The sequence below is a fragment of the Phyllobates terribilis genome, unplaced genomic scaffold (assembly GCF_046119375.1).
Source record: "Phyllobates terribilis strain yellow unplaced genomic scaffold, ASM4611937v1 Scaffold_5__5_contigs__length_657084704, whole genome shotgun sequence".
NCBI classification, from domain to species: domain Eukaryota; kingdom Metazoa; phylum Chordata; class Amphibia; order Anura; family Dendrobatidae; genus Phyllobates; species Phyllobates terribilis.
In genome coordinates, this window is record NW_027362765.1 from 383,917,122 (window position 1) to 383,935,738 (window position 18,617).

General features: G+C 43.6%; 1 protein-coding gene across 1 annotated transcript in view; it reads left to right on the forward strand.

Annotated features, from left to right (window-relative positions):
* LOC141271206 (C-type lectin domain family 2 member A-like) overlaps positions 1 to 18,070 on the forward strand; it is a 78,551-nt gene extending 60,481 nt beyond the window's left edge. The window contains exons 3-5 of the mRNA XM_073681328.1: positions 16,273 to 16,433; positions 16,872 to 16,981; positions 17,777 to 18,070. Coding sequence (XP_073537429.1) covers positions 16,273 to 16,433; positions 16,872 to 16,981; positions 17,777 to 17,891 — 386 coding nt within the window. The 3' untranslated portion in view covers positions 17,892 to 18,070. The remainder of the gene's footprint in view (positions 1 to 16,272; positions 16,434 to 16,871; positions 16,982 to 17,776) is intronic.
* Positions 18,071 to 18,617: the final 547 nt, after the last annotated feature.

The window sequence follows — 18,617 nt, forward strand, 5'->3', positions numbered from 1 at the left end:
AAGATATAGATAAACATGATTAGTAATTTGAAAGCTTAAAACGGTTGGTGAGGTGATTTTAACCAATCATCAAGCTTTTACTGTCCCCAGGATGACACAGGGGTAGAAAAGTCGTTTCGGATCCATGATTTGTTCATCTTTATGAACGTGAGTCTGTCTACATTATCAGTGGAGAGCCGCGTGCGCTTATCTGTCAGCACACCACCAGCAGCGCTGAACACACATTCAGACAGAACGCTGGGTGCGGGGCATGACAAGATCTCCAAGGCGTAAGTGGCGAGCTCTGGCCATTTATCCAGATTGGAAGCCCAAAAAGAGCAAGGGTCCAGTGACACAGTCATAGCTTCAATGTTTACTTGGAGATACTCCTGTACCGTCGTCTCTAGGCGTTGACTATGTGTCAGACTTCTTGTCTCCTGTGGCCTTGCAAAGGATGGGCTAAAAAAGTGGTGAAATGATTCCGCAAAATTGATGTTACCAGCAGATACTGTGTTTCTGTTACAGTTTGAGTGCTGAACACTCGACGGTCCCACGGTTGGCAAGTTGGAACTGTGAGATTCACTACGTGCACCACTGGTGTTTTGTGGAAAAGCACATGTAAGATTCTGCAACAGTCTCTGCTGATACTCCTGCATGCGTGCATCCCTTTCTATGGCTGGAATTATTTCTGCAAATTTACTTTTGTACCGGGGATCTAACAGTGTGGCAACCCAGTAGTCAGGATTATTTCTAATTCTCCCAATTCGAGGGTCATGTTGCAGGTAGTGCAGCAAGAAGGCACTCATGTGTCTTGAGCATCCAGGAGCACCAAGTCCCTGTTGTGTTGGTGGCGAGGTAACAATCATGCTTCCTTCCTCTGTCCTCTCCCCCCAACCTCGCACAACAGAAATGTGATCAAGGTCTCCCTCATCTGATGAGTCTTCCATCAGTTCGTCCTCCACTTCTTCCTGGGCTCCTGCACCTTCCTCACTAGTTTGGCTGCTACCATGCGCCCTGGTAAAACCATCTCCCCCACCCTCACATGCCTGCCGCCTTGGTGCTGCCGACCGTCTGGACCTTGCAGATGTTAGCCCTTCCGCATACAACTCCTCCTCCTCTACTTCCTCCACCTCCTCTTGTGCCACCACCTGACTCCGAATTCTGTTTAACATGTGCTCCAGCATGTAAATCACCGGAATAGTCATTCTGATAATGGCATCGTCAGCACTAAACAGCTTCTTCGCCATTTCAAAACTGTGCAGAAGGGTGCATAGGTCCCTGATCTGAGACCACTCCTCCAGCGTGATTTGCCCCACCTCTGGATCTCGTTGGCCCAGGCTATACGTCAGAACGTATTGCACCAGGGCTTGTCAGTGCTGCCACAGTCGCTGCAACATGTGCAGAGTTGAATTCAACCGGGTAGGCACATCGCATTTTAGCCGGTGAAGTGGCAGGCCCAACAACTTCTGTAGAGATGTAAGTCGCTGAGCTGCGGGATGCGAACGGCGGAAGTGAGCACACAGCGAACGTGCCCTCTGCAGAAGGCCATCTAGTCTGGGATAGTGGGCTAAAAATTGCTGGACAACCAGGTTCAACACGTGAGCCATACAAGGCACGTGTGTGACATTGCCCCGGCGAAGGGCCGCACCCAGGTTTGCAGCATTGTCGCACACGGCCTTCCCTGGTTTCAGGTCCAGTGGAGACAACCATTCATGAAATTGGTTCTCCAGAGCTGACCACAACTCCTCAGCTGTGTGACTCACATTTCCCAGACATTTCAAAGTAAAAACCGCCTGATGACGTTGAGCCCTACTGCCAGCATAGTAAGGAGGTGTGCAGGATCCCTTCTGCGCAGTTAGAAAGCTTGTGGCATGACCAGACAGGCTTTGGGTGCAGGTGGAGGACCGAGAGGAGGTTGAGGAGGCAGAAGCAGTGGAGGAACTTTGACATAAAGAGGATTGACGCGCAACTCGTGGGGACGGCAAGACTTGGACAGCAGCCCCTTGTCCTGCTGTCACCATAGTTACCCAGTGCCCAGTCAGCAACATGTAACTCCCCTGTCCATGCCTACTCGTCCAAGTGTCTGTGGTGAAATGCACCCTGTCACACACAGATTTTCTCAAAGAAGCGGTGATGTTGTGTGCGACATGCTGGTGGAGCGCAGGCACACCTTTCTTTGAGAAGTAGTGCCGACTGGGCATCTGGTACTGGGGCACTGCGACGGACATAAGGTCTCGAAAATCCTCTGTGTCCACCAGGCGGAAAGGCAGCATTTCTGTAGCCAAGAGCTTGCAGATGGTGAAATTCAACCTCTTAGCTTTCTCATGGCTAGGAGGAAATGGTCTTTTACTTGTCCACATCTGAGGGACTGAGGGCTGGCTGTTGTGCTTAGACGGAGTTGATAAGGGTGTCCCCGGCAAACTGCCTTTCTGTGAGGAAGATGCAGGCGGACATGTTAGGTTGCCTTGATCCAAAGGTGGTGCTATCGATGTCGGACAGCGCTCAGCACCAGCTGGTGTTACCACCTCCAATGAAAATGATGACCTGCCAATCACGCTGGCTGTTGCGGGTAAAGAGGTGGCAGGTCTGCGTCCCAAAACAGGTGTGACTGCTGTCCCCCCAGTCACAGAGGATGAAGAGGCCGCAAATGCACAAGATGGGGCAGACGGTGTTTGGCCCGGCCGGCTAGTCCTCATTGTAGCACAGTGAGCTTCCCACTGCAACTTATGCTTCATGTCCATGTGCCGGTTCATGCATGAAGTACTCAAACTATGTATTTTTTGGCCTCTACTTAGCTTTTGTTGACAAATGTTACAGATAACACGAGTTGGGTCATCTTTATCGATCTGAAAAAATGCCCAGACTATGCAAGGCTTAGCACCCATGCGACCTGAAGAGCCACCACGACTTGTGGTCAGAGGCAGAGTTGTGTTTGAGGATGCAGTTGTTGACGTGCTTCCAGTACTACGTCTCTGTCCAGGAAGGCGCAACCTGACCTCGTCATCACTAGCATCCTCCTCCACCTCCTCTGCTGACCTCATCTCTTGGCTGACTGTGGGTTGACAGTAAGTGGGATCTCCAACCTCATCATCATCACCCTGTGTGTTATCACACCCGTCATCCTCAGAGCCAACCTGTTCCTGCCCTGACAAAAAACTAAAGTTGTGGCTCCAATCAGGTATTTGAGTCTCATCATCGTCTTCCTCATTGTCTCCACCAACAGGAGTTACAGTTTGGGAATGAGGGTCTACATTATGGTCAGCACCTTCTGCGTCTGGTCCTGGATCCGACTCATAAAGATTCTGGGCATCAGTGCAGATCATTTCCTCGTCTGGATTCACAGAAGCGCTGGAGCCGACCTCTGATTCCCAGGCTATAGTATGAGTAAACAGCTCTGCAGACTCAACCATCTGTTCTACCTCATACTCAGACGGGCAGCTGGAGATTTGGGAGCTGTGAGGAAGCAAGTGCGATTGGGGTGACACCTCTGAGGACTGGAGTATTTGTGATGTTGAAGTTGATGTGGAGGAGAGCCCACTTAAAGGAGCACTTGATATCCGTTTAAGCACCTGCTGTTTTTGTGCCTCATCTGGAATTTGTAGCAATTGGCGTGGCCGTAAGAAAGGGATCTTATCACATTGTCCGCTAAAAGAAGTAGACATTTTAGTTTTGCTGGAAGATGGTCTTTCTTCTGCAGATGCTACTGTTGCTTTAACACCTACTCCACGGACACAACTTTTTTCCCCTTCCCAACACACCTATTCCCCTTTCCACCAGCAGCAGGCCTTTTTCCACTCATTTTGGTGGTTAACTAATTCACAACTTTGGAGTTGTTTGCACAAAAAAACAATGGATGGGAACCGAGCAGAGCTGAGTGGCCAAACTGTGGTATTAGGCCAAAACTATTGTCTGGGTTAGATGCAGAAAAAATTATATTCAATTTGCAACCTGATGGAGGTCAGTATAGATGGACTAATAGAACAAGTCCCACACGCAGCTAGAAGCCCAAATATTTTGTCAGAGGTAGATGCAGAAAAAAATTATATTCAGTTTGCAACCTGATGGAGGTCAGTATAGATGGACTAATAGAACAAGTCCCACACACTGCTAGAAGCCCAAATATTTTTTCAGAGCTAGATGCAGAAAAAAATTATATTCAGTTTGCAACCTGATGGAGGTCAATATAGATGGACTAATAGAACAAGTCCCACACACTGCTAGAAGCCCAAATATTTTTTCAGAGCTGGATGCAGAAAAAAATGATATTCAGTTTGCAACCTGATGGAGGTCAGTATAGATGGACTAATAGAACAAGTCCCACACACTGCTAGAAGGCCAAATATTTTTTCAGAGCTAGATGCAGAAAAAAATTATATTCAGTTTGCAACCTGATGGAGGTCAGTATAGATGGACTAATAGAACAAGTCCCACACACTGCTAGAAGCCCAAATATTTTTTCAGAGGTAGATGCAGAAAAAAATTATATTCAGTTCGCAACCTGATGGAGGTCAGTATAGATGGACTAATAGAACAAGTCCCACACACTGCTAGAAGGCCAAATATTTTTTCAGAGCTAGATGCAGAAAAAAATTATATTCAGTTTGCAACCTGATGGAGGTCAGTATAGATGGACTAATAGAACAAGTCCCACACACTGCTAGAAGCCCAAATATTTTTTCAGAGCTAGATGCAGAAAAAAATTATATTCAGTTTGCAACCTGATGGAGGTCAGTATAGATGGACTAATAGAACAAGTCCCACACACTGCTAGAAGGCCAAATATTTTTTCAGAGCTAGATGCAGAAAAATATTATATTCAATTTGCAACCTGATGGAGGTCAGTATAGATGGACTAATAGAACAAGTCCCACACACAGCTAGAAGCCCAAATATTTTTTCAGAGGTAGATGCAGAAAAAAATTATATTCAGTTTGCAACCTGATGGAGGTCAGTATAGATGGACTAATAGAACAAGTCCCACACACTGCTAGAAGCCCAAATATTTTTTCAGAGCTAGATGCAGAAAAAAATTATATTCAGTTTGCAACCTGATGGAGGTCAGTATAGATGGACTAATAGAACAAGTCCCACACACTGCTAGAAGCCCAAATATCTTTTCAGAGCTAGATGCAGAAAAAAATGATATTCAATTTGCAACCTTATGGAGGTCAGTATAGATGGACTAATAGAATGATGCTATGCCCAAAAGGTTTTACTTCACTAGGTGCAGTTAAAAAAATTGGTCTTCTATACACAGGTGGTGTAGCTTGTAACACAGATAGGCTACTCCACTGACTAACACACTCTGCAATAGGCCAAAAAGGATTTGCTTTGCTAGATTTAGCCAAATGCTGTGAAAAAAACTTGCACAGCACTGGCACAGACCTGCCTGGCAAAAACTGATAGGAACTGATGTAACTTAGTCCTGAAAAGGACTGCAATTACAATTAGTCTTTACTCCCAACCTATCTATTTAAGAGCACAGACCTGCCTGATAAAAGTCGTAGGAAATGCTGTAACCTAGTCCTTAAAAGGACTGCAATCACAACTATTCCCTACTCCCAAGCTATATGTAGATTTGTGCGAAAATTGGCTTGAAATTAACAAGGTATAGCGCACACAGCAACAGCGGTGCCGTCTAACATGCAGCTGCAGCAGTGAGAAAATGGTGGCGACGGGGAAAATGGCTGGGTCTTATAGGGCAAGGACATGTGACATACACTGCCAATGACACATGCCCTTGCTTGTGTGAAAAAAAGCACTTCGCTCCGTGTGTGCGCTGCTGATAGGCTGACAGATTGCACCTCCCCACTGTAAATGCGGGAAAGAGAAAAAAAAATGGAGATCTTCATTGTTCCTGCAGAGATCCATCCCCTGCCCCTCCCCCCACCCCGCTGTACACTCAAACTGCGTATTAACATTAATTTTCATCATTACTGAGAAAAAATCCAGTTATGATTTTGGTGCATGAACAGTTATCGAACATAACCTCGAACAGCCAAATTTTTTTCAAATCGTTCGTGTTCGCCGAATGGCTCGAACACCGCCCAAAACAGCTCGAATTTGAGATTGGCGAACAGTTCGAGTCGAACAACGCTCATCTCTATTAATCACCCTTTTTCCTATTGTATGGACGATCACCAAGACTGCCAATGGACATCATGTTTGATACTGTGGTACTCTACAGTGTATATATACAGGACAGGAGAAGTGGTACTGTGCAGTGTATATACAGGACAGGAGAAGTGGTACTGTGCAGTGTATATACAGGACAGGAGAAGTGGTACTGTGCAGCAGAATATGTTGGCGCTATAGAAACTTATTATTATGTACACAACTCTACATAATATACTATATAAGCACAGCACCATACTATACATTATTATGCTGTATACATCACATACGGTACGAGACTGTGGTCTATATGTCTTATAGGAGGCCGAGAGTGCGAGCTTATATGACGTATACCGCATTCTTCACATTCTTGGACTCCTACTGTATATGACATATACAATGCACTCGGCCTCCTATATAAAGTATATATTATAGTAGGCCGATAGTGTAGTCTGTATGTCATATAAGCTCGCACTCTAGGCCCCATATATGATGTGTACCGCACTCTTGGCCTCCTTTATGACATATAGACTGTATGTACTGTAGGTGTGAACAGGTGCTTACTAGGAGCAGCTACCTCCATATACAACTAACAAACAAAGCAGCACATTGTAACGCTAAGTATTTGAACATTAAATATATGAAATTTGAATAGCATTACTGCCCTAGAAAATAGAAATAAATGAGATATCTTACTACATAAATTGGTCAATTCATGTGTACCTGGTAGCCACGATAAGGCATCTCTGAAAAATACCAGGACACTATCAATGTGAATTCCTCTCTAAGAGACATCCGTCTGCTTATGTGTGGGATAATAGGAACCTGCTGCAATTAAAACCGCCTGTGGCATAGAGGTGGAGTGCTCAGTCAAAGCTTATACATAGAAACAGAAAAAACTGACCAGCACATCCAAAACAAGGAATTGGTGTGAACAAGTGCTTACTAGGAGCAGCTACCGCCGTATGCAACCAACAAACAAAGCAGCACACTGCAATGCTAAGTATGTGAACATGAAATATATGAAATTTGAATAGCATTACTGCCCTAGAAAATAAAAATAAATGAGAAATCTTAGCACATAAATTGGTCAATTTATGTGTACCTGGTAGCCACGATATAGACTGTATGTGTCATATGCAATAAAGAGTCCAGTCTATATTTCATTTAGGAGGGCGAGATTGCAATGCATGTAGAAATGATATTGTTGAACAATCCTGGGAACACTCACCCAGAAAATTTTTTTTGCATTGAAGCAGGGAGAGCTGTAGCCAGCGTTTCCAGGGCGGCAGAGCATAGTGTAATCACTGCTGTAAAGCGTTCCCAGGGCAGGACAGCGGGAGCGCGGTGTCATCACAAAGCTGGTGTTACAAGGACAGGACAGCGGGAGAGCAGAGCGCGCGATGCGTGTCACCGCCCACAAAGACCGTTAACGTCAGTCCGGATCATGTGGGTCATAGCTAATAATGGTATGTGCATGCGGCCCTGTATATTCTTGGGCCACACTTTTAAAGGGCCTGTAATTTTAAAGGGCCCGCTCTACCAATTCTCACTCTCGCATCGAGGCCAACCGGGCATTTCCCCAATATCCCGCCAGGCCAGTCCGGCCCTGGCTCTAGCAGCCGAGACAGTAGGCTGCAGCCGTGGGTACCAGCAGGGTCCAGACTCAGATGATGACAGTCAAGCACCGAAGACCAGAAGAACGTCTGTCAAGGTCCAGACTTCACCCATCAACGGTCAAGCACCACAGACCCGAACAATGCCGGTCAAGGTTCCTGACCCAGACAATGCCGGTCAACAGCCAAGGACCAGCCCCCATTGATACAGACCATGGAGGTCAAGTACCAAAGAGGCCTTCAGGATACCCAGCCAGAGACCCGAGCCTGGGCCAGTGATCGGAGGAGGCGTATGAGACGGGCCGTCACTATCAGAACGGACTTACGGTACTGGGCATGGACAGGGGGAGGGCTGCAGGCCAGACAGGGTCTGGCTGACACTAGAGCGGCCCAGAGAGCGCTAATAGACTTTGTTAGGAGAACGTGTGGCTAGTGAGACGGAGGAGTGGCCCTTGTCAGGGTCCAGAAAGCTGCAAAAGTTCCTAGACACTGTTCCCACCAAATACTGTGTTTGCTCCCCTCTCAACTAGAACGAGTTTGGACTGTAGATTCTGAGCTTATCCTGAAATCTTTATTGTATACTAACCCACATATCTCTGTCTATATAATTGTTTGCCAATAATCCTGTGAATATTATTTTTGTGTGATTTGCCTTTAACAATACCCTTTTTCCCATATAATTCTGTTGAGCAAATAAAGTAAATTGTTGTTCCCGCCTGGTGTTTCCACTGTTGCATTTAGACCACCTGCTTACAAGGGACAGATAGATTTGAGGGCTTAAAAAAAGAAATGATCATTAATGTTGTAGATATATGGCACTACTTGAGCACCACCAGCACAATTTTTCTTTTTGAGTGGCAAGTACTTTGAATACTGAAAAAAGGAATGGCAGCACATAATTTTTCTATGTCGTGAGTTTCTTTTTTCCTTGACAATATCTTATTCTAATCCTCAAAACTTCATCATAATAGGACCTGCTTTGAGTCTCCCGGATCTTATTTGAATCTGTAATTTTCATAGTTGTGTTAATTGATCTACGAAACTCTATGGTTTCATGTGCCGTCCGATAAAAAAAAAAATCAAGCAGCACACAAATATTTCACGTGGATTTGTAAATGTAGCCTAAAGCAAACAGAGGCCCTGATTTCAGCAATGTAACACTAACTAAGCTGCTGTCATTTTGATAGGATCCATATTTTCTCTGCCGCAGATTGTCACGGGTTTACCGCAACAGAGAGGAGCCAGAAGACCGCAGTGTCTGATTCCTGCACTCATTAGAAGCCTTTCACCTTCATATTAAACGGAGCAGGTTTATTTTAGCAGTGCAGGGGTCAATCTGCTGCTGAGAGCTTTTGGAAGCTTCACAGGGTGATCGTCACGATTTCATTACTGACTGAGGCATAGGGACGCTGTGAGCTACAGTTCAGCCGCCTTATGGTAATCTGGAAGGTGTTGTGCTGTCAGCAATTTGGTTGACAGCCCTGCTGTCGTATCTGGTTTAGTCTGTAGGTGTTTCCCTCAGGTGTCTCCCATCCTTCACTCATTTGGAAGGGATTTAACTTTCTAACTTCCAGAAGTCTGTGTCAGTTGTAACTCTGCTTAGCTAGATGTGGTTGCTTAGCTCTGTGGTTCTGTTTGCTGACCCTGTTGCCGGACCTAGGATTTGTCATGACTACTCTTGTGGATTTTCCCTTCTGCTTTGGATGTACCCTCCTGGCATCTGAGCCTGGCTTTGTCCCCTGAGAATCCGTTGTATTCCCTGGTTTTGACATACTCTCCTGGCGTTTGATCCCGGATTGTTTCCTGACCACGTCTTTGACTCTCACCTCTGTACTACGAGCCCTCCTGGTACCTGACCTTGGACCTCCTCACTACCCTGCCTCATGGCTTGCTCGTGAGTAGTGGCTCAGCATCACAGTGATGCTCTCAGCTGTTCACTGTTTGCCACTCCCCACTCCTATATATTCTGGGCTCTGGAAAGCAGTCTTTGCCAGAGCTAGCTTCATTGCTGCATGGTTAGGAGATGGTGGGTGGTTGTTGTTGTTTGAGAAGGCATTTGGTGGATTTATCTAAGACGGTTGCTTGGTTTTGGTTGCTTTTATCCTCTCCTCTGTCTTTGGTTTTTCCCCATCCTCCACTTCCTGGTGTCATCCTCTGGTGTTTTTGTGCATATTTTTGTATGATTGGTATTGCCCTTTATCACTGTTTGTATTACTTTGTTAGTCTGGTTGGTGTATTGCCATACATTACTACTCCCCTCTTCCCTCCATGGCGGGAAGGAACAGATTGAGTCTGGGATCAGGAGTTTAGACAAGGTGCATGGCCCCGGCGTCTTCACCTTCAGAAGTAATCCAGGGAACAGGGCGAGCTAAGGCTTCTCTAGCGTTAGGGACAGGGAAGGAGCCCCTAGTTCCAGGATGCCCGACAACAGAGTCGTGACACAGATATAGCTTTTCTCTGAACACTGAGCCCTCTATAATCTTCCCACACCACTGATAGACAGCTTTCTGTGTACACTGTTCATTGACAGTGTATAGAGCAAGGTCACACATTTCTATGGGAGCAGTGGTGCAATGTGTGACTTCGCTCTGTTCACTTCTATGGAAGCAGTTGTGTAATGCATGACCCCGGTTCATCCACATCTATGGGAGCAGTGGTGAAATGTGTGGCCCATCTCTGTCCACTACATTACTACTCCCATATAAGTGGACAGAGCAGGGTCACACATTACTTGCCCCCCCCCCAAAAAAAGGGAGCAATATTCAGCAGGGTCAAGGAAGATCATATCTCATAACTTTGCAGCCCTTACAAAGTAATTTTCATCCTACTGAACCCCCTAGAGTCCACATATAGACCTCCATATAGTAAAATTGGCCCCACATAGTGCTCCACAGTATAATGGCCCTTCATAGTGCACCATACAGTATAATGGCCCAACATAGTGCTCCATATAGTATAATGTGCCCACATAATGCTGTGTACAGTATAATGGGCCACACATAATGCACCATACAGTATAATGGCCCCACATAGTGCTCTATACAGTATAATGGCCCTACACAGTGTACCACACAGTATAATGGTCCCAAATAGTGCTTCATACAGTATAAAGGGCCCCATATAGTCCTCCATACAGTATAATGGCCCCACGTAGGGCACTATACAGTATAATGGGGCCCCATATAGTCCTCCATATAGTATAATGGCCCCACATAGTCCTCCATACAGTATAATGGCCCCATATAGTGCTCCATACAGTATAATGGCCCCACACAGTGCTCCATACAGTATAATGGCCCTACACAGTTCTCCATACAGTATAATGGCCCCACATAGTCCTCCATACAGTATAATGGCCCCACATAGTCCTCCATACAGTATAATGGCCCTACACAGTGCTCCATACAGTATAATGGCTCCACATAGTCCTCCATACAGTATAATGGCCCCACATAGTCCTCCATACAGTATAATGGCCCTATACAGTGCTCCAAACAGAATAATGGCCCTACAGTGCTCCATACAGTATAATGGCCCCACATAGTCCTCCATACAGTATAATGGCCCTACACAGTCCTCCATACAGTATAATGACCCCACATAGTCCTCCATACAGTATAATGGCCCCACAGTCCTCCATAAAGTATAATGGCCCCACATAGTCCTCCATACAGTATAATGGCCCCACATAGTTCTCCGTACAGTATAATGGCCCCACATAGTCCTCCATACAGTATAATGGCCCTACACAGTGCTCCATACAGTATAATGGCTCCACATAGTCCTCCATACAGTATAATGGCCCCACATAGTCCTCCATACAGTATAATGGCCCTATACAGTGCTCCAAACAGAATAATGGGCCTACAGTGCTCCATACAGTATAATGGCCCCACATAGTCCTCCATACAGTATAATGGCCCTACACAGTCCTCCATACAGTATAATGACCCCATATAGTCCTCCATACAGTATAATGGCCCCACAGTCCTCCATAAAGTATAATGGCCCCACATAGTCCTCCATACAGTATAATGGCCCCACATAGTCCTCCATACAGTATAATGGCCCTATACAGTGCTCCAAACAGAATAATGGCCCTACAGTGCTCCATACAGTATAATGGCCCCACATAGTCCTCCATACAGTATAATGGCCCTACACAGTCCTCCATACAGTATAATGACCCCACATAGTCCTCCATACAGTATAATGGCCCCACAGTCCTCCATAAAGTATAATGGCCCCACATAGTCCTCCATACAGTATAATGGCCCCACATAGTTCTCCGTACAGTATAATGGCCCCACATAGTCCTCCATACAGTATAATGGCCCTACACAGTGCTCCATACAGTATAATGGCCCTACAGTGCTCCATACAGTATAATGGCCCCACATAGTGCACTCTATAGTATAATGGCCCTGTATAATGCACCATACAGTATAATAGCCCCACATAGTCACCATGATGGGCAATACATACACAGCTCTGCTATGTCAGTTTACAGTGATATAGCAGACCTGTGTCAGTGTGTTCAGAGCACAACAGTGTGATTTCTCTGCTGTGCTTTGAACACGGTCATGAATAGTGATCTGTAGCCTGAATTGTACTACTGATGTCAGGCTGCGATCACTGTTCCCTGCCGCCGATACTCGCCTCACCCCAAACCTCCACTCCCCGGCACCTCCTCTTCAGCAACTCCTTTCACTGCACGCACTGAGCATTGTGGATGGTGACAAGGGGGAACTAGAGCTTGCAGCTTTGTAAGCTTAAAAAGAATGGCGCCAATCTCCTCCCACAGCAGTGACCTGGACAGCCCAGGAAGCATGCCCAGGTCACAGCTGGAGGCAGACACAATGCAGGAGATGCAGTTGGACAGCAACCACAGACTCCTATATACATTTGCTGTATTTGAGGTGTGTAACTGTCAAATGCACATGGCACCACCCAGTAGCTGAATGAAAACAAAAACTGTTAAAACAGTGAATTAACTTTCTACTAAAAATAATTGACTATATAATCAATAATTGTTAATACAAAAATGAAAATTGCGGCACTGTCACTTTAAATAGCCACAGCTTCTTGATTTTCCAAACAAAAAACCTATCGCTCATCCTAAAAAAGGGGGATAATTTTGGGATAACTTGTTAAAAATCCATAGCATTTTCACTTTCTAAATCAACAAAACTTCAGTATTTTTTATCCAATAAAATAGGAAAATATTTGGTTGAATTATTAAAAGCTGTTGCTTTACTGGCCATACTGTTTGTTTCCAGTGGGCAAAAAGAAATGTCAAACTATTGTCATGATTGAATTAAGCCTTGGGTTCTTCATCCACTTGATTTAATTATCGAAACTGAAACACAGGCTTTCTTTTGCTCTTTTTAGTAAACCTTTCTGCTGCCCAATAAAATGGACAATAAACACACAGAACAGTCCCACAGTATACCCAAGATGGTACAACATTACACAGTCTCACCCTTCCCTCTCCACCCACCTGGGATAGGACAGTGGTGACTTTGGAGACTTCCAGGGCCAGCTTCCTCAACCTGTGGCCCCCCGCTTCTGGCAGGACCCCACAGAGAAAAGGTAGCAGTCCATTGAGGTAAAAGGCCAGGACACCCGTGAGTCCCAACCTGGCCTCTCTGAGAGTTTCCATGGGGCCAGGTGACAGGTAGGTCCCTCCTGGCAACTCCAAATGTCTCCATGGGTTATAGGCGACCGGTGGGTCCCTCCTAGCAACCCCAAAACATATCCATGGGGCCAGGTGATTTCTTTGTCCTCTCTTGGTCTCCCCAAAAGTGTCCATGGTCTCTCTGATGGTTAAATGGAGCAAATCTGTATCTTTACAGTCAGGGCCAACACCCTTAGACTAGAATCATGTAGAATACAAATCTGTGTCTCTTTATGTAATGCCATGCAATCCATCTACTGTCCTGAAGGATGTCTCTCATTCTCCTAGTAACATCTATCTGATGTTACTTGATTCTCTGCCCCAAGTCTCCCAGCTACAAATGCACATGTCCCTCCTGCTTGTCTGGGCTCAAACTCCTAAATGAATAGAACTGATCTCACCCTCCCCCACCCAAAACTACAGTGGGTATGGAAAGTATTCAAATCCTTTACATTTTTCACTCTTTGTTTCATTGCAGCCGTTTGGTAAATTCTAAAAAGTTAATTTTTTTCTCATTAAAGTACAATCTGCACCCAAAAAAAAACAGAAATGTAGAATTTTTTGCAAATTTATTAAACAAAGAAAAACTGAAATATCACATGGTCATAAGTATTCAGACTCTTTGCTCAGTATTAAGTAGAAGCACACTTTTGAGCTAGTACATCCATGAGTCTTCTTGGGAATGATGCAACAAGTTTTACACACCTGGATTTGGGGATCCTTTGCCATTCTTCCTTGCAGATCCTCTCCAGTTCCATCAGGTTGGATGGTGAACATTGGCGGACAGCCATTTTCAGGTCTGCCCAGAGATGTTCAATTGGGTTTAGGTCAGGGCTCTGGCTGGGCCAGTCAAGAATAGTCACAGAGTTGTTCTGAAGCCACTCCTTTGTTATTTTAGCTGTGTGCTTAGGGTCATTGTCTTGTTGGAAGGTGAACTTTCGGCCAAGTCTGAGGTCCAGAGCACTCTGGAAGAGGTTTTCATCCAGGATATCTCTGTACTTTGACGCATTCATGTTTACTTCAATTGCAACCAGTCATCCTGTCCCTGCAGCTGAAAAACTCCCCCATAGCATGATGCTGCCACCACCATGTTTCACTGTTCGGAATGTGTTGGGCAGGTGATGAGCAATGCCTGGTTTTCTCCACACATACCGGTTAGAATTATCACCAAAAAGTTCTATCTTCGTCTCATCACACCAGAGAATCTTATTTCTCATAGTCTGGGAGTCCTTCATGTGTTTTTGAGTAAACTCTATGCGAGCTTTCATATGTCTTGCACTGAGGAGTGGCTTCGGTCGGGCCACTCTGCCATAAAGGCCTGACTGGTGGAGGGCTGCAGTGATAGTTGACTTTGTGGAACTTTCTCCCATTTCCCTTCTGCATCTCTGGAGCTTAGCCACAGTGATCTTGGGGTTCTTCTTTACCCCTCTCACTAAGGCTCTTCTCCCACGATTGCTCAGTTTGGCTGCACGCCCGGGTCTAGGAAGACTTCTGGTGGTCCCAAACTTCTTCCATTTAAGGATTATGGAGGCCACTGTGCTCTTAGGAACCTTGAGTAATGCAGAAATTCTTTTGTAATCTTGGCCAGATCTGTGCCTTGCCACAATTCTGTCTCTGAGGTCCTTGGGCAGTTCCTTTCAGCTCATGATTCTCATTTGGTCTGACATGCACTGTGAGCTGTGAGGTCTTATATAGACAGGTGTGTGCCTTTCCAAATCAAGTCCTATCAGTTTAATTAAACACAGCTGAACTCCAATGAAGGCGTAGAACCATCTCAAGGAGGATCACAAGGAGATGGACAGCATGTGACTTGAATATGAGTGTCTGAGCAAAGGGTCTGAATACTTATGACCATGTGATATTTCAGTTTTTCTTTTTTAATAAATTTGCAAAAATTTCTACATTTCTGTTTTTTTTTTTCAGTTAAGATGGGGTGCAGAATGTACTTTAATGAGAAAAAAAATGAACTTTTTAGAATTTACCAAATGGCTGCAATGAAACAAAGAGTGAAAACTTTAAAGGGGTCTGAATACTTTCCATACCCACTGTAAGTGTGCATTAGTGGAGGTATCTTTCTCAGGTGGACCTCATCACCTGGGTCTACATGTGAGACTCCCTGCAGTGGAGGCCCTGCTGGACCTTCTTTCAACACTTACACAATAGGCCCTAGACAATTCCTGAACAATGGCTAGAGGCTGCTTAGATAGTAATGAGATTAGTGGAATGATGGACACTTTACAAGTTAAATTAGTGCACATAAACTGACGACAAGCAGAACATTAATAAAACACAGCCAGCTATCGTATTTCTCTTGGATTACCAAATCTAATTGTCTGGCTAATTAAGATTTTACTCTGTATCAAAACAATATATTTTGTTAATAATCTTGGGCAGGCTGAAATAATTAATCTATTGCTTTATTTTTGCGGTCTAGATTATTTCGAAAAAATATAGCTGGTTTTCACTCGTGCTCTGCTAACCAAAAAGAGCAATGGCTTAAATAATAATAAGATATTAATTTTTCATGTCCCATACTGTCTGGGTTTTGGACTTGTGCTTCATTTTTAAGATTCTTTAATATCTAGTTATTACAGCTTCATGAAAATTTAGAGAGCCGCTGGTGTGACTCCGTTTAGAGATTATGTAATTACAGCACTGCATTATTTTTATAATCTTTATAGAGAATACTTAACTAAAATGTAACATATATTGTGAATTTTAGTGCTGACCCTGACCTACACAAGAAAGCTACGAAGGAAAGGAAATGTAGTTTATGTATTCTCCAGAATCTTCTAGTAAAAAATCAAATGGGTCGTACTGAAAGAACAAGCTTTTATTGCAGATAAAAATAATGATTTTCTACAAATGATTTTGTTTCATATACAGAGATCAAGAATGGGAAATCTGCTCCATGTGAGGATGATTGGATCTGGTACCGGGGAAAGTGTTATTACTTCTCTAATGAAAGTGACACCTGGAACAACAGCGAGGAATTCTGCAACTCACATAAATCATCACTGGCGATTATAGAAAATAAAGAGGAAAAGGTGAGAAACTGATAATGTACAGAGGAGACATGGAATATCTACACAGGATTCTATATAATAACTGTATAATAATAATAATAATATTTCCACACAAGATTTTATATGGGCAGCATGGTGGCTCAGTGGTTAACACTGTTGCTTTGCAGCGCTGGGGTCCTGGGTTCAGTTACCACCGAGGACAACATCTACAAGGAGACCAAGGACATCTACAAGGAGTTTGTATGTTCTCCCCGTGTTTGTGTGGGTTTCTTCCGGGTTCTCCAGTTTCCTCCCACACTCCTAAGACAAACTGATAGGGAAATAGATTGTGAGCCCCAATGGGGACAGCGATGATAATGTCTGTAAACCGCTGTGGAATTAATGGCGCTATATAAGTGAGAAAAATAAATAATATCCTCACAGGATTATAGATAATAACTATGATGATTTTATTATCAGGATTTTCTGTTCCGGTATAAGGGTACAGACAATCACTGGATCGGTATAAGACGTACAGATGATAATACGGCCTGGACCTGGACAGATGGATCATTATATGATGAAAGCTTGTAAGTTCTCACATGGGGGATAATCTCAGAACATTAAAATGTAATTGTACTTTTAGAAAATGATTGACATGTCATAGAGAAAAAGTGTAAGCTTTGATTATTAAAGAACCTGGTTGCTGAGAACACCATCAGTCATTAAAATGGAGGAACAGAAGAGGTTAACTGAGCTGCTCTCATCCAAGAACCAAAAACAGACACCATAGAAAGTCTATAAACCTATGAAAGCAACACTCGACTAAGCAACTCTGTCTCTTTCTTTTTGCAATCATTTTTGGCCTCAGCACCAGGGCCTCCACCTACTAAAACTTTTAACGTGTCCAAAAACTTCGTTTATACTTTAAGTCTTGGATGGCTTAGTGAATTACACATCTCCATGATACATGATACAGTATTAAGGTCCCCAAATCAAAGCAAATGTTCATGGATTATCTCCAAGCATAGGAAGCTCTAAGGGCAAGTGCAATGTTTTTAAAGAGGAATTCTAAAAATGTGTATGAAAAAATGTGTAAGTTCCATTATAGACAATTTTATTACCTCTACGCCATTGTGTTGGACACTGCAGCAGTGCACCTGTTTCATCATCATGAATGGAATAGATTTTTGCATTGATACAACAAATATATTGGAAAATTATAGAATTTTTTTTTTCTGAAAATGAAATAGTCTCTGTATGTACTGACAGTAGGGTAATTACACAGTGATCAGCGATTTATACACTGCAGAGGGTTGCATCTTAATAGGATGTGATAGCATGGTGGTGCGATGTTTCTCTAAATATAACGTCTTCTTTTCCAGATTCAAGATCAGAAGATCGTCACATGAAAACATTGAATATGTTTATCTGAATTCTAGAGATGTGGGAAGCGGAGATGGAAATTTTGATTTCAAATGGATTTGTAACAAGAGTTAGAGGGAATGTACAGGAGATTATTAAAGTTTTGTGAATTTTTTTGATTATGCAGTAATTTTTTATCGTTCAGTTTTTCACAGTTTTGGTCTGTTCTCATGTGGCATTTTTAGTTTTTTTCCCCATACATTTTTTTGTGCATTAACCCCTTTACCCCCAAGGGTGGTTTGCATGTTAATGACCGGGCCAGTTTTACAATTCTGACCACTGTCACTTTATGAGGTAATTACTCTGGAACGCTTCAACGGATCCCCCTGATTCTGAGATTGTTTTTTCATGACATATTGTACTTCATGATAGTGGTAAAATTTCTACAATATCACTTGCGTTTATTTGTGAAAAAATGGGAAATTTGGCGAAAATTTCAAAAATTTCGCAATTTTCAAAGTTTTAATTTTTATGCCCTTAAATCAGAGAGATATGTTACACAAAATAGTTAATAAATAACATTTCCCACATGTCTACTTTACATCAGCACAATTTTGGAACCAAATTTTTTTTTTAGTAGGGAGCTATAAGGGTTAAAGTTGACAAGCGATTTCTCTTTTTTGCAACAAAATTTACAACCCTAGCCATATTTTGAGAGCTATAATTTTTCCATATTTCGGCCGACAGAGTCATGTGATGGCTTGTTTTTTGCGGGACAAGTTGATATTTTTATTGGTGCCATTTTCGGGCACGTGACATTTTTTGATCGCTTTCTATTCTGATTTTTAGAAACCAGAATAA